Below are 14,888 nucleotides of genomic sequence, written 5' to 3' on the forward strand. Positions count from 1 at the left end.
TCCTACATTTCCTGAGCCTGTGATTCTCCTGGGATCCAAGGAGTACCTGAGGAAAAATGTTAGGTTCTCTTCCCGTTCTAGCCACTCTTAAGCCTGTCCTTTGCTCTCTCAGACCTTGTCCTTCAACTCGCCCTTGGGGATTATGCAGTTCTCTGCCCAACCTGCCAGGAAACATAAATCAGTTTTATTGTGTTTCCTTTGGTTTATCTATTCACTTTATAAATGTCAATCTACCTTGAAATATTGTTTAAAGTTTTTTTTTTTCATATTCCCAGGATAATGTAACCTTATTTATTATCTATCTCTTGGTGTTCAGCATTCAGACTTATACCTACAAGTTAATTTTCATTTACCTTTTTATCTTCTTTCATAGTTTGGTAACATGAGCAAAAAAATGGTTTAATAACACTAATAGAGTTTTCTTTCAACATACTCCACATCTCTAACTCCACCTTTAAGTTTTATTCCTTAAGATGTGCAGTGATTACAAGGATTGCTTATTCAGGATGGGCAATTTTCTCTTCACACTTCTACCCTTCAATTCACAAGACAGCATTTAGAAGCCAAAGCAGACCTGTAGGTGTGGACAGCAGTGGGGAAGTAGTCACTTCTAGGTGTTCTAACGATGGGGATTCATAGAGGTCAAGTTTAGTTTACAGCACAGTCCCCAGACTAGGCCAAGATCAGGCAGAATACCTTTGGAAACTCAGTATCAACACCACTTTTCATTGTGTCTTATCATTGGAATCGGCCTTGTGGCCAGAGTGTCAGTGCAGGGAGCCACTCACCTGCACTTGAAAGCTTAGTTTCCCACAGTGTTTAAGTTCAGGGGAGGCTCGAGGGATATTATCTTCAACACTGTTCTATGTATGGTGGGAGAAAACCCTATTGCATGGACATGGGGCAGAGGGTGGGAAGCAGAAGGGAGAATTCAAGTCAATGAAAAGAACATGGAATTCTTTGTTTGGGGGATTGGTGAACAGTGAAGAATTTGACCCATTCTTAAGTACTCATTTTATCCTAAGCCAGCATTTCGGTAGCATGACAAGGTTATTTTTCATTGTCATTTACCTTTCTTATAAAAACAATGACTGATAATATCATCTGATTAAGTGAATGAGCATTCTGGATCACAAAGCTTGTCCATTAATGTGTAGGCTTAGTTATTGTGCAATAAGTAGAAATTCTTGCTAAATATCTGTATATTGACTTAGACTGGCTGTAGTCTTAGGAATTTCCAATAATCTCAATTTCCTCTTAGTTCTTCACCCAGTTTTACTGCACTTGCAACTAAACTATACTCTAGTTTCTGCCCATGTAATTATTTTGTCTGTACAAAAATGTCAGTAGTTCTGACAATTTTAATTCTTTTGTTTGCTGACTGCATTATCTTCTGAATCATAAGTTCTCAAATCAAGTCAAACAGGTTAGAAGACAAGTTACACTTGAGCATCACACCTACTCTTATCTTAAATGAATGTGGGAATGTATCAGCCACTTTCTCTGTATTAAGTAGTTCATTTCTGGCTCCTCACGCATTTTGCCCGTTTTTATTTTTTTTCATTTTGGATACAACCCACATTTTCCCAAGCCTTTTAAGTGCAAAAACTGTGTTAAAGTATATGTAGTTTAAAAAAAATATGTTTTTTCCCATCCCTTTGAGAATTTTCAGGGTGGGTTACTCAGAATGTATAGGGTGGAGATTGTAATGACACCTGCTCATAGGCCAGGATATTTATCATTCAGTCAAGAGAAGAAAAATATGTTTTATGCATTATTTACCCATGTTAGTTATCATTGTTGCTCAAATACCTGGGCTTTTCAGGAAGAATAGAATGCAAGAGTTGAGAAGTAGAGAATCATGAGGTCTTGGAACCATCCAGAACTTGATGTCTGTTCACTGGATCTCCTTCAGGTTACCTCTACTCAGACACCCTTATAGGAGGTCCTTTCTTGTTTTTTTTTCAGTCTTTTTCATCTTCAGATCCAAAGAGTCTTCTGCACTGTTAATTCAGTATTCAAGGACAGTTGTCAAGCTCCCTAAATTTTCTTTCTGCACTTTCAACACAGTTTCTTCAACATGTAATTTATTATTCTTTTTTAAACTTTAGACAGAGAGATAGACAGTGTGAGTGGGGGAGAGGCAGAGAAAGAGGGAGAAGAGAGAATCCCAACCAGGCTCCGCACTGCCAGCATACAGCCAGATGCAGGGTTGGAACTCACAATCTGTGAGATCACGACCTGAGCTGAAGTCGGCTGCCCAACTGACTGAGCCACCCGGGTGCCCCTAATGATGACATTTCTTTGCTGTTAAGACATAAGGAATGTTAGTACTTCTCTTTTCAGTTACAGAATATAGATAAAAATTAATAAGAGAAATTCTTTAGAGCTTCATTCTCTTAAAGTATCTTCATGGAATTCTTAAGAAGTTGCGATTCTTTGAAAAAAATCAATTGACCTGCTACCACTAATCATTTTAGGGCATCTTAAGGGAAACATAGATACCAAAGCATCTGAAGTGTCTCCATTCAAAAAGCATTTATTAACTGCTTGTATAAATCAGGAACTGTCAGATTTGGGGAATACGGAAATCAGTAACACATGACTTCAGCCTTGAAGAATTCACAGACTCATATGGAAGATGGAAGACCGTAGTAAACAGGCACTTACCATACAATGTGACCAGCACTGCATAGAGGCATGTTCAAGCCATCACCCTAACAGAGGGCATGGTGTGGGGTGTCCTCTGCTCTATTCCCATTCCTTTTAGTATTGTATTCTGTTAACTTCTGTGTATTGCTAACATTTATATACATTGTGTTCTAAACACTGCTTACAAGGCCTTATGTATGCCCTCTCATTTATGGTAATCTCAGACGTTGTCCTATCCTGAACCCCCAAAAATGGGGAAAATGGGCAGAAATTAAGTGACTTGCCTCAAGTCATAGTAGTTGTTGGATCCAGAATTCAGACCCAAAGTTGTTGCTCTTAACCAATGGTCTATCCTACCATTCTAAGAGGGAGACATAATTACAAGCAGTAGTTCTCACCCAGGGGTGATCTTGCCCCCAAAGAACATTTGGCAAAGTCTACAGACATTTTTGATTGTTACAATCTGCGACTAGGGGGTGGAAGGCGGGATGCTGCCTAAAGTCTTCCGGTATACAACACAACCCCCCAAACAAAGAGTTATCCAGCCTAAAATGTCCAAGTACTGAGGTGGAGAAATTGCTTTGGAGCTTGGTAGTTTGTGTCAGCCTTTAAAAATACTCTTTTAGGGGCGCCTGGGTGGCTCAGTCACTTAAGCATCTGACTTTGGCTCAGTGGTTGGTGAGTTTCCCCCCCCCCCCCCCCAAGTCAGGCTCTGTGCTGACAGCTCAGAGCTTGGAGCTGCTTCAGATTCTGTGTCTCCCTCTCTCTTTGCCCCTCCCACACTCGTGCTCTGTCTGTCAAATACAAATAAACCTTAAAGAAATTTTTTTAAATACCCTTTTAAATCCTTAAAAGCCTGTTTTTACAGTGTGGAGCAAAAAATACTGAATCAAGTTCCTAAGTATCTGGTGAAGTGTATTTTGTCACTTGTTAAATTGAGAAAAATATTGCCTTCTTTGTCTACCTTAGTAGATTTCAAGGATCTGAGGAGCCTCAGTGAGAATTTCAAAAGATGATGCATAAGAAAGCCCTATACAACAATGATCAGAAATTCCTAGAGTCCTTGGGGTGAAACTATTTCTGGGAGTCACAAGAATTAGATAAAGAGAATCCCAGAGTGCACTCCTGTTGTCTGTTTACAACTCCCTTGTCAGCTGACCTCTCTTCCCTTGTCACTCTGCTTGCTATTTAAGTAAGCAAGTTTGTCTGCAGTATTCACTAGGTGAACTAAACCATTCTTTGAGTCTTTTTTTTTTTTTTTATTAAAATCTTGTTTTAAAATTTACTATCTCTCACCGTATTACGCCAATTTAAGGCAGCTAATTTAAATTCTTTTTTTTTTTCTTTCTTCCGTATAGACTTTTACACAAGCATTTGCCTGTTAGGGGAGTTCTTTGAACACCATGCCTTTCTTCCAGATGAACAACAGGAACGTTGATTTCATCTTCCTTTCAAGTTCTAACACATGTGGCAGGAAAATAACTCTAGCATTTGTTGACTAAGTGCCAGGGAGCGTCTGTACAGGTAGGAGCTGGCCATTCCCTGGATTTGTTGCAGTCCGCGAAGCCAACAGCTGTGCCTGTCGTAACTCATCAACTGGATGTAAACTCATAAATCCAGTTGACTGGGGTTTTAGGTGAGTGTGGCCTCCCCTTGGCGTGCTTTTCCTACAAACAGCGTCCGGGTGAAGAGTAATTACTGACTTCCTAGGAGTGTTTTCATGGTGATCCATTCTGCCGTGAATCACAGACCAGCCCTCAGGTGCGCCCAGCGCTCACCTCAGCGGGTGCGGGCCGCGGCTGGATTGATTGATTGATTTGGGGGGAATGATCCAACTGCGGCTGCGGGCCGGGGGCGCGGCGCGGGCCTGAAGATGCTGGGGTCCGGGGTGCTCCGGGGCTCGCGCACGGGTCCCCACCCCACCCCACCCCCAAGCCTGCCCCCTTTCCCATGAGGCCCAGCTCCCGGGGGAGGGTGTGCCGGTGGGGAAGGGGCCCCGGCCCAGCCCCTGCCGGCGGAGGCCGCACAAAGGTGCCCTGTTCAAGTCCGCCTATAGGCCCGCTCTCTGCAAGTGCTTTTAAGTTTCCTTTTTTTCCGAAGGGGGAGAAGAGGCGCTTTTTCCATTTCACTTCTTTTCCTTGTATGTAGATACCAAAAGGAAACACGGCACTGGGCATGTTCGGATGTTGAATGGTTTGCTGATAAGCAGCAGCCTCCCGGAACCGAAGCCTTAAAATAGTCGTCGCCCTCCCCTCCCACCCCCCGCAGGAGCTGCAAATGGTATCTGCCAAACAGATGACAAAGTACCTTGGACTGAATCACACACAGACAGCATTTTGTGCAGAACGCACGGCCCAACTCTTGTAATTACTGTTTATAGCTGCCCAGGGCTGACCAGGAGAGGGCAAACCCGAGAGGAAATAAGTTTCCTGAGCCTTGGAGAAATGGCTGTGTGTTAATTAAAGGCTAGGGGTACTTCTCAGACAGGCTCCAAGTTCTTGAGATCACAGTTCACAGCACGTTTCCTCTGGAGGGAGTGAGTAGATAATTGGGATTTTTTTTTCTTTTTTTTTTTCTTTTTTCTTTTTTTTCTTTTTTTTTTTCTTTTTCCGTTCTCCACCCCCCGCCTCCTCCCTCCCTGGTCTGGCCTTATGGCCTTGAACCCGCAGTGAATTGAAGAGAGAACGAAATGGATATGTCTGACCCCAATTTTTGGACTGTGCTCTCAAACTTTACTTTGCCTCATTTGAGGAGTGGGAACAGGCTTCGGCGAACACAAAGGTAAAAACCGCGGGGATACTTTGCCTGGAGAAGGGAGTGTGTTGGCTTTGGAGGCGGCCAGACTGCCTTAACAGCTGGGGTTCTGTTTAGACAGTGGCAGTTTGAAAAGTTTCTGCCCTGCCAGGGGGCCGCTGTTTCAGGTATTCTGTCATTCTGGTGGATTTCCTGGGTAATCCTGATGGCCTGTACTTCCAGAGTTGTTCTCCTTTTGAAATGTGGTTCAGGAGGGGAAGGGTTGTGAGTGGAGGGGAGAGAAATAGAGGAGGAAGATACTTTGTCTCTCTGATGGGATCTTTTCCAGCCCTTTCCTTCACCCAGACGTCCGAGGACGCTTCTGCTTTTTGTAGAGCCTCTCAGATGTTACCTTCTAGTAAAGACTTGACCTTTATAAGGTGCAGATGTGCAATGCAAAGAAAGCTCAAGTTAGCCTGTTTCCTATTGTCTGTTTAAAAGAGACAGGTCCGCGTAACTTTGCCGTTGTTGTTTGTTTGTTTGTTTGTTTGTTCTTGTTGGTTTGCTGACATTTATTCCTAATACAGGTTGGCCTTTTCAGTTGGTAAAATACCTGACAGAATAGGTGGAGGCCAAGACAATTTTAAAACCAGGATGAAGCTGGGGGCAAAAGTGAAAGGCAGTTCCGAGATTGAGAGGAGATGATTTTAAAGGAAGTGTTTCTCTTCTGTGTCTTGTGTCCGGCACAGAAAGGTGGCATCGTTGTGGTTTTAGAGGGGCATACCTTCTGAGTTGCTTAAATGTAGATTCTTCGTTTTTCTTCCAAACTTGGCTTGGACATACACGTGCTCATATGTGCGTAAGAGCAGCGGTGCGGTCAAATAAACAGGATGCTGGCTATCAGATTTGGAGCTTCTGAAGCTCTGGGCTCCAGTGTCTCAGGGACACAAGAAATGGTGTACTTTCTTGTTACATCCATAGCATCTTGTAGTATAAGTTCTGGTACGTAATACTTTGGAAAACTTTGGAAGGTTCCCATGGTATTTCTTAGATTTCAGAAGCATCCTGGAATACTCACAAGTGTCGTGTTTTGTATATGCGCATGCACACACACACACATATAAAACACACACGTGTATGTCTGATAGTGACTAGATTTTAAAGTCATACTACCTTTAATGCAACTTGAACAGAGTTGGTACCAGTAAACCGTGTGAGATTCTCAAGTTGTGCCATTTATGTAAGGTAGCTGTGCTTTTCTTGTTCTGCTGTATATATTCAGAGACCTTATCTTTTGGTGTTGGTCATTTTTGTTCGAGACGTATCATCCATGCACCTCTCCCCCAGCAAAATAAACACGAGTAGTTAGTTGATGAGATAATGCTGTCTGTGAATAAGACCACCACTTTCATGGCAGTAAAGTCTGTAACTTCTTACCTTTTCAGTTTGTCGAGGGCCCTTTGGTTTAGTCCTGGTTATGATGCAATCTGTACTCTCACCTGGAGCCGCTTCTAGAGAGCAGTCTGCTCTGACGTCACACCTGTGTGTCTGAGTCTGAAAAGCAGCTGGAGCCTCTAGCCATCTACCTGTTGATAATACTATTGAGCGAATTCTCAGGCCAGTCTGACCCTGACTTTCCAGCCCAGAACACGCCAATTCAGACAGCTCACACGGGCAGAGAGCCCACATTCTGAAGTCACTTAGGTTCTTCCCAGCAAAATGGGAGAGTGTGGGAGGGCTTTCTCTACTCCTTAAGTCATAGACCCGTTTTTTTCAGTTCAGGGAAACAGAAAAGGGGATGGATTTTCTTCCCTCCCTTCTATTAGTGTAGGTTGTCACAGCCCGTCTGTTACTGGGGATTTCCAGGATTCCCAGAGTTTGCACATAGGTGTCTTGAAGATCCTGTCTACACACATCTACTTATTGGTCTCAAAGACCGGCACTACTTTATATTTATTATGGAGATTGGGAAACTTGAAGGGCAGGTGTCTTCCGGTCCAGGGCGATGTATGTAGTTGTTGCATTCTCTTATTATACAGTGATCAGTTCCAGCTCTGTGTCCTTCCCTAAGGACATGTAGCATATGCTTACAGTGGGACTCTTCCCATTCTGTGACCTCCCTTCCCTGCTCTAAATCCTGTCTCCTCCTCCAGCTCCCACATTAACCCCATTCCTCAGCTGGCTCATCAGGTTCCCTAAATCTGTCCTTTCAAAAAGACCTCGCTGTCCTCAGGTTGTCCTTTAGCCAGTCTCATTGTGGGTGTGTCTGGTGTTCAGGTGAGGACCCCTTGCCCTCGCCCTCAGGTCACGTGCCTTAGCCCTGGGCATATCTCTGTGGCGCAAGCCGAGCTTTTCTGAACACTTGCCGACTTGGTCTGATGGATCATTCATTTTACGTGTTTTTCCTAGTTACTTGTTCTGATTAATTTAGTAACTTCGGGAAACTCATCCTAACCTTTTCTTTAATATCAGCTTCTTGCATCTATCAAAGACTGAAATCCAGCTTGGAGCATGTGAATGAACATCTTAGAGCTCTTTGGGATAGGATGTTTATACCACTCAGACAAAAGAAGGAGAAGGCTAATGGTTTCCCATTCTCGCCTTAAGTCTGTATTGTATAGGCCGTTGTCATCATGGAAGCCTTTTTGGTTTGCTCCTTCACATTGCCTTGCCAGTTCAGCATGGCTTGGTTTGCTCTGTCAGAGGGAAACTTTGAAGTTTTGAAACTGGGCCTGCCTGGGCCTATAACTTCTAACTCCCTGAGTTCTTGCACAGAGGATCCTGCAGACCTAATCCCGGGCCTAGATTGTTACACAGTATTGACGAACTGACAGCCTGAATTCCTTATCCTGAATCCCAAAGACAATTTATTGTTCCCTTCATTCTTTTTTGTCTTGACTGTGACGGACAGCACTTGTCTGGGTGCACACTGACTTTGTCTGTGTTTTGCTGTAAAGCTCACATATTCCATTGGAAACTGTGTGTTTTTTTGTCACGTCATTTTCATTTTAAGGGAAATTTTCTTCTTTTAATTTTATGAAAAATTTTATAAATATTCTGTAAAGTCTTAAGCCCTTCAAAATATCTTTACTTCCTCTTGCCTTGCTGTCAGATTCTTTGAATGATCACAAGTGACACTGTCTTAAGGTTTATACTTCTAGGGAAGTTTTGCCTGGAAAATACCTCATAGCTTCTGCCAATAAACTACTAGCAAATCAAATCTAGCACTGTATAAAAACAATTATTCATCATGACCTGTTGGTCCCAAGTCTATGCACAGGTGGTTCAACACCAGAAAATCAATCAATGGAATCCATCACATAAATAAGCTAAGTAAGCATTATCACAGGATCACAGAAAAATCCATTACTCACTCATATGACAAAAACTCTCAGAAAACCAGGCATAGAGGGCCACTTCCTCAAGTCGATGAAGAATATCTACTTAACACAGCAGTCCTCCCTAATCTGTGGTTCTACTTGGTGCAGCTACCAGTGGTCAGCCACAGTCCCAAAGCAGATGATAGCGGCCGAACACTAGGTCACGATGCTTATATCATTCGCCTGACTTCATCTCTTCGCATAGACACTTTGTACATCATCCCGAGAAGAAGGGTGAATACAGTGTAATAAAGTTTGAGAGACAGGCCATATTCGCCTAATGTTGATTACACTATGTTATAATTATTCTATTTTATTATTAGTTACCGTTAATCTCTTACTGTGCCAAATTTATGAACTTTATTTTATTTTGGATGTAGAAGAAAATGGTGTATATAGGGTTCGGTACTCTTTGGCATCTTTTGGGCTTCTTCTGGGGGGTTTGAAACATATCCCTGTGAATAAAGGGAACGGCCATAGTGAGACACTGAAAGTTTTCCTTGCTGAGATCGGGTAGAAGGCAAAGATGTCCCATCTCATCAAGCACTCCTTTTCAACCGGACACAGTTTCTTTTTTGATGTCTGCCTTGATCTCCTCTTTCCCCTTCTCATTTCATCAAGGCTGACTCAGTACAGCCATTCACCTGCTGCTTTGAGGGACAGAAATCTACAGCTGCTTCATGTTACCACTGATGTCGATGACCTTTTTCCCCTGTTGGATTAAAAACTTTTATGGGGAGGAAGATCAGGCTGCTCTTTGATTTATATCACATATGTAAAGAGAGGGCTACCATTGATTTATAAGTATTGCTGCTCAGTTTTGAGGTGCGACTTTAGTCTTAATGATACACAGTCTAGAGAATCTAGAAGATACTCGATTTTTAACCTTAATGGTCAGAAATCTGTCATGTTTTCATTGGGCTGACCTGATGCTATCCAAATCTCAATGACACCTAAATCGAGTGTCATTGTCCATGCCAATGAGCACCTTGTGACTCAGTTAATCACTTGGAACAAGTTTCCTAATGTATTTTGCGAGAACTCATGGGCTAAAAGTTGCTTTGAGGTTTTTTTGTTTTTGTTTTTTCTTTACTTAAAAGTTGTGTACTTTATTATTTCTCAGTTTTATTCTTTCATTTTTTTTTAACGTACATCCAAGTTAGTGGGCATATAGTGCAACAATGATTTCAGGAGTAGATTCCTTAATGCCCCTTACTCATTTAGCCCATCCCCCCCCCCACAACTTCTCTAGTAACCCTCTGTTCTCCATATTTAAGAGTCTTTTATGTTTTGTCCCCCTCCCTGTTTTTATATTATTTTTGCTTCCCTTCCCTTATATTCATCTGTTTTGTCTCTTAAAGTCCTCATATGAGTAAAGTCATATGATTTTTGTCTTTCTCTGACTAATTTCGCTTAGCATAATACTCTCTGGTTCCATCCTTGTAGTTGCAAATGGTTTTTTTTTAATGTTTTCTTTCTTTCATTTTATTTTTTTTCTGAATTCATATTACTCAGCAGTTGCTCCGAACAGCAGGTACATTCAGGGATCTTTAACTGCTGAATGTATTGAATTTTTATGTATGCTTCATCTTCCTTTCAGAAACATCTGTAGTGTTTGGTGAGTTTTTCTTTTTGTTTTCGTCATGAATATGTGTCTCTAAAGAGTATGAAGAATAAACTTCTGTCTTGTCCTGACATGTGGGGTATTAGTGAATTTGTACTCACCCCTTTTATGGAAAGTCCCATTAAATCCACATTTACTGAGCATCTATTGTGTGCCGGGGCACTGCAGCCCAAAGCTGAGTCATAGAATTGCCTTCAATGAGGACATGCAAATGAATCATTGCAAACCAGGGCAATAGAGAAGTATTTATAAGGTACATATAAGCCATAGGAGTGGCCAGTGGGGAAGAGAGACTTTGGTCTCAAGGAGCCAAAGGAGAAGCCATATGGAAAAGACAATAGCTCAGGGAGGTTTTGAAGGATAGGTTTCTTCTGTTTATCAGACCGAAGGACAGGGCCATCCCAAAGGGCAAAAGAAATGGTGTGTATGAAGGCACAGTGGCCTTAGCAACAGAGTTCAAGGGACTATACATAGCTCAATATTGCTGGAGCATAAAAAACCAGAAGCATAACTCAGTATTGTTGATGCATAAAGTTTGCAGAGGCAATGCAGTATACCACAGTGGTGAAGAGGGTTGATATAAAAGCCAGTTCACCTGGGTTTGAATGAGATTGGGCAAGTTCACTGGACTAGAGTTGCTCCATCTAAAACCAGGGACAGGTAAATTACTTACAGGATTGTTGTAAGGAGTAAAATATGCTCATATGAGTAAAATGCCTAACACAATGACTGGCGTGTAAAAACTCTCAGTAGATACTCAGTATTCACATTGTTTCCATCGTTACAACAAGGGGATGAGTAGTGGGCGATCAGGCTAAGGATGAGAGTTGAGGCACTTGCTGTTTGTGGGAGCTTGCTTGGCCTTTACCCAAAAGGACGAAGGCCTATCTGGCAGCTTTGGGGATTTTAGGTCTGTGAGAGGAGGGTGGGACCTGGAAACCAATGAATGAGTCATTGCAGTAGCCTACCGAAAAGGTTATGCAGGCGTGAGGAAGGAATACAGTGAGATTATGACTTTGAGAGAGACAAAGGGTATCAAGTTGATAAAAATTGATGAACCATCGACTCTGAGAGACCAGGAAACGTTGCATAGTGGCCCTGGGGATTGTGACCTGGGAGATGAAGGAACTACCTTTACAAAGAGGCGTGGGGGAAGGGAAGACCAAAGAACTTGTACTCATCTCTTCGATCCCCAGAAGCCTGATTAATCTAATTTATTGAGCATCTAATATGTGCTGAATGTAAGGAAGTGTTCCTTCCTTCACTCAGCCAATATTCACAGCACCAATATCTTGGGCTGGGCAAGGATTATAGTGGTGAACAAGACAGAGTGCTTGGGCCTTGCAAATAAACAAGCATCTAAATAAATCAATTGTCCAATGGTGATCAGTGTTCCAAAGGCTTATAAGTAAGTGCTGAGAAGAGAGAGTAACAGTGTGGGGGGCTGCTTTAGATCATGTGGTCAGGGAGTGTCTTTTGAGGAGGTAGATAAAACTGAACAGGAGACCTAAAAACCGTGAAGGAGCCATTGGTGGGAAGCATTTGGGATTGGCATCTGGGAATGGCAAAGGCTCTGAGGCAGGAAACAAAGAGCCCTAGACAGGCCGTTGGGGGTGTGGGTTTAGGGCACCAGGGAGGCTGGACCAGAAATAATAAGCTTGAGAGTCATCATTAGGGCCATCCGAAAAATACAGTAGATGAATCTGTGGGAGAATAAGGTTGCTCCATTTAAGGAGTGGGCAGAGATTCAGATAGGTACAGGTACAGAGACTTGGAGGAGAATCTGGAGTGTTCTCATGGGTGTTCTCATGGAGCTCCAGCGAGGAGGACAGGCAGCAGTGTCACTGCACAGAGAGACAGCAGGAACATGTGCATTGTGTCTGACAATGGGGAAGGCATGGGTGACCTCAGCACCAAGAGCAGAGGCAGTGACAGGGTGGGGGTGGGGCTGGGGCTGAGGCCCAGGAGCCAGGAAATAGTAGTCAAGTGAGGAATCACAGACCATGGGTGGTAACCACTCTCTGCGGGTAGCTACCTACAGCAGTGACACATCATCGTGTCCCAGCTCCTGCACATTCACAGCCGGCCCGGCAGCTCTGTTCCCTGAATCATATCCCCTTACTCACTGTTGCTCATTTTATTGTCTGCCTCATCGCCCAAATGGGCAATGACAGTTTCCTTTTCACCACCTCTCTGGAAGCTCAGGCTCTGTCCACAGCCTTATGAGTACCTGTCACTTACCACTCTTGCTTCACATCACAGGCTCTGAGTGCCCGAAGCTCCCTCCCCCTGCCCCCACCACTTTGTGTTTTCCGGAGCTTGAGCTCTGACTCTCCCCAAAGTGTGTTCCTCTGGAGGCTGAAACCTGGTTCACTCACTGGCTTCCTCTCATCCTCTCCATGCCTGACCTGCAGGCGTGGCCCCTCCCCGAGTCTCTGCACCCCTTTCCTCCCACTCGGAGCTCTGCCCAGGCCTGTTTCATCAGTGCTTCCTTTCATCCCTCTCCTTTCTTCAAGCTCCAGACTGTGTTCTCTGCCTGCTGGATGGGACTGCCTGTCACTGCAGGACTCACCCTTTGGTCTGCCCCTCAGGGTTAGCTCTCACTTTGGTAGCATTCCTTGAGACCCTCCCTCGGTGGATCCTCCTCCCCCAACCTAATAAGGCATCCCCTTAGGGAAGAGCAGAAAGCCAAGTCCCCAGACCAGGAACAGCCAGCAGCTGTCCCAGTGGTACCTGGGGAGATCCTGGCCGCCCCACGCCACAGCAGTCTGTGTGTCCTGTACTCTAGTAAAGTTTACCACGTACAAAGGACGTGAGCAGGAATATGCACATGTTGAAAATAACGCTTTTATTCTCTAGTGTGAAGCTTTCAATAGGAGATTGCAGACTGTTTTGCTCCTTGAATAGGAAGGTCTTTGGGGGTTGAGAGGGAAGGATAAAGAAGAGAGGAGGAAAGAAATGAGATGGGTGTGTGTGTGTGTGTGTGTGTGTGTGTGTGTGTGAGAGAGAGTGCAAAAGGAGGATTTAAAAATTAGTTCTTTAAAAATAAACCATTATAATATAGAGTCTGTGCTCCTTGGGCAGGCATGGGCTATTCATTGCTAGAACTTGTCAGCACTGGGAGGAGTATATCACCAAGTTCACAGTGACAGGGTAGAACATTATATGCTTTTATGGCTTTGCTTGGTTCTCTTTACACTTAGATACTGTTACCAGAAGCCTGGGTGATGTCTTTAAAACAAGAGAGTCGTACACCTCAAGATGGAGAGTATCTGCCTTCTGGGCTAAGAACGGAGAGGTGCTGGGGTTAGGAAGTAACTTCAGTCCCTATGTGGAAATGGGTCCTAGAGGAGAAAACTTGGAATAGGACTCCTGCATAATTTGGGAGACTGGAAAGAGGCTGATTTCTCCGGGAGATTAAGACTGGAAGTCCCGAGTCCCCACCTCACCCCCATACACACCCATCGTGTGTGTGTGAGCATGCACAAGCTATTTTAATCTGAGCTGTCTTTACTACATGTAACCTAGTCATTTGGGAGTGACGTCATGGTAACTGAGTAATCCCTTTGAAAGTTAAGTGGTAGAGCCAAGATATTAAAATAGTCCTGGGGCTACCTGGATGAAAGTGGGCACGGGGTGTGTATAAATCCACTTATTAGAGGCGCAATCTCTATCAGTGGAAGTCTTGAGTATATAATAGCAAACTGGGTTTTTGTGGTACGTGGGACATTGTGTAACTTGAAAGATCTCTAGAAGTTCCCATGGTCATTAACACTTAAGTTCTGGTACTTTATTTTCTTTTCCTCTGTCCTGGTAATCAGGAAAGTTGTTTGTAAATTCTGAAAATGTTGACCCGAAACCTCATTAATAGAACAAGAAGATCTGCAGGAGGTTTAACGACATTAATGGCCATTGGACATGCTTATTAGAGAAGGTAGTTATGCCAGAATCAGACTGAAACATCATATGGTGCTTTTGGTTTTTACTTACTTACTTATTTATTTATAAGGCCTGAGCAGCATTTGAAGGTATAAACAAACTGGTAAGGAGATTAGACAGCCATTAATGTTTATCTCTTAAGCTTCACATTGCTTGGGTTGTTACAGAACCCTGACACTTGCTACATTCCACTGACTTGGTGTTCTTAGATTTGTCAGTGGCTCAGATTGTGTTACAGTGTGGGATCCCTTAGGAAACTAATTGTAGGCAATATATAGGCAAAATCCAGATCGTGGCGTATGCTCGGCCACCTACCATTTGTGTTGTGAAGTTCTCAAGTAAGCTTTTAGCTCTTAAAGGTAAGAACCAGCTTCGTGTCCCTGGAAACTTTCTAGCGTGATGTGGCATTTCAAACTGCAGATATCTTTTGGAGATAGCATATTAGTTTCTGAGTGAATCACCTGGGCGGAGCGAATGAGGAACTGATGACCCTTGCTGAGGTCTCCTAGGGTCATAGAATCAGAAAGAGAAGAAAACTGATGGATTCACCAGGGTCATTT

The 14,888-nt window shown here is 43.4% G+C and overlaps 1 protein-coding gene across 3 annotated transcripts in view; it reads left to right on the plus strand.

Annotated features, from left to right (window-relative positions):
- Window positions 1-14,888, plus strand: part of LOC125934931 (microtubule-associated serine/threonine-protein kinase 4-like) — a 221,615-nt gene that overhangs the window by 43,413 nt on the left and 163,314 nt on the right. For 2 of the 3 annotated variants that reach the window (XM_049648562.1, XM_049648565.1), the window contains exon 1: window positions 4,874-5,433. The exons of the other annotated variant lie outside the window; for it this stretch is intronic. In XM_049648562.1, coding sequence (XP_049504519.1) covers window positions 5,342-5,433 — 92 coding nt within the window. In that variant the 5' untranslated portion in view covers window positions 4,874-5,341. Of the gene's footprint in view, window positions 1-4,873; window positions 5,434-14,888 lie in introns of those variants that run through there. 3 annotated transcript variants of the gene reach the window in all.

The sequence above is a fragment of the Panthera uncia genome (genome assembly GCF_023721935.1).
Source record: "Panthera uncia isolate 11264 chromosome A1 unlocalized genomic scaffold, Puncia_PCG_1.0 HiC_scaffold_17, whole genome shotgun sequence".
NCBI lineage: Eukaryota > Metazoa > Chordata > Mammalia > Carnivora > Felidae > Panthera > Panthera uncia.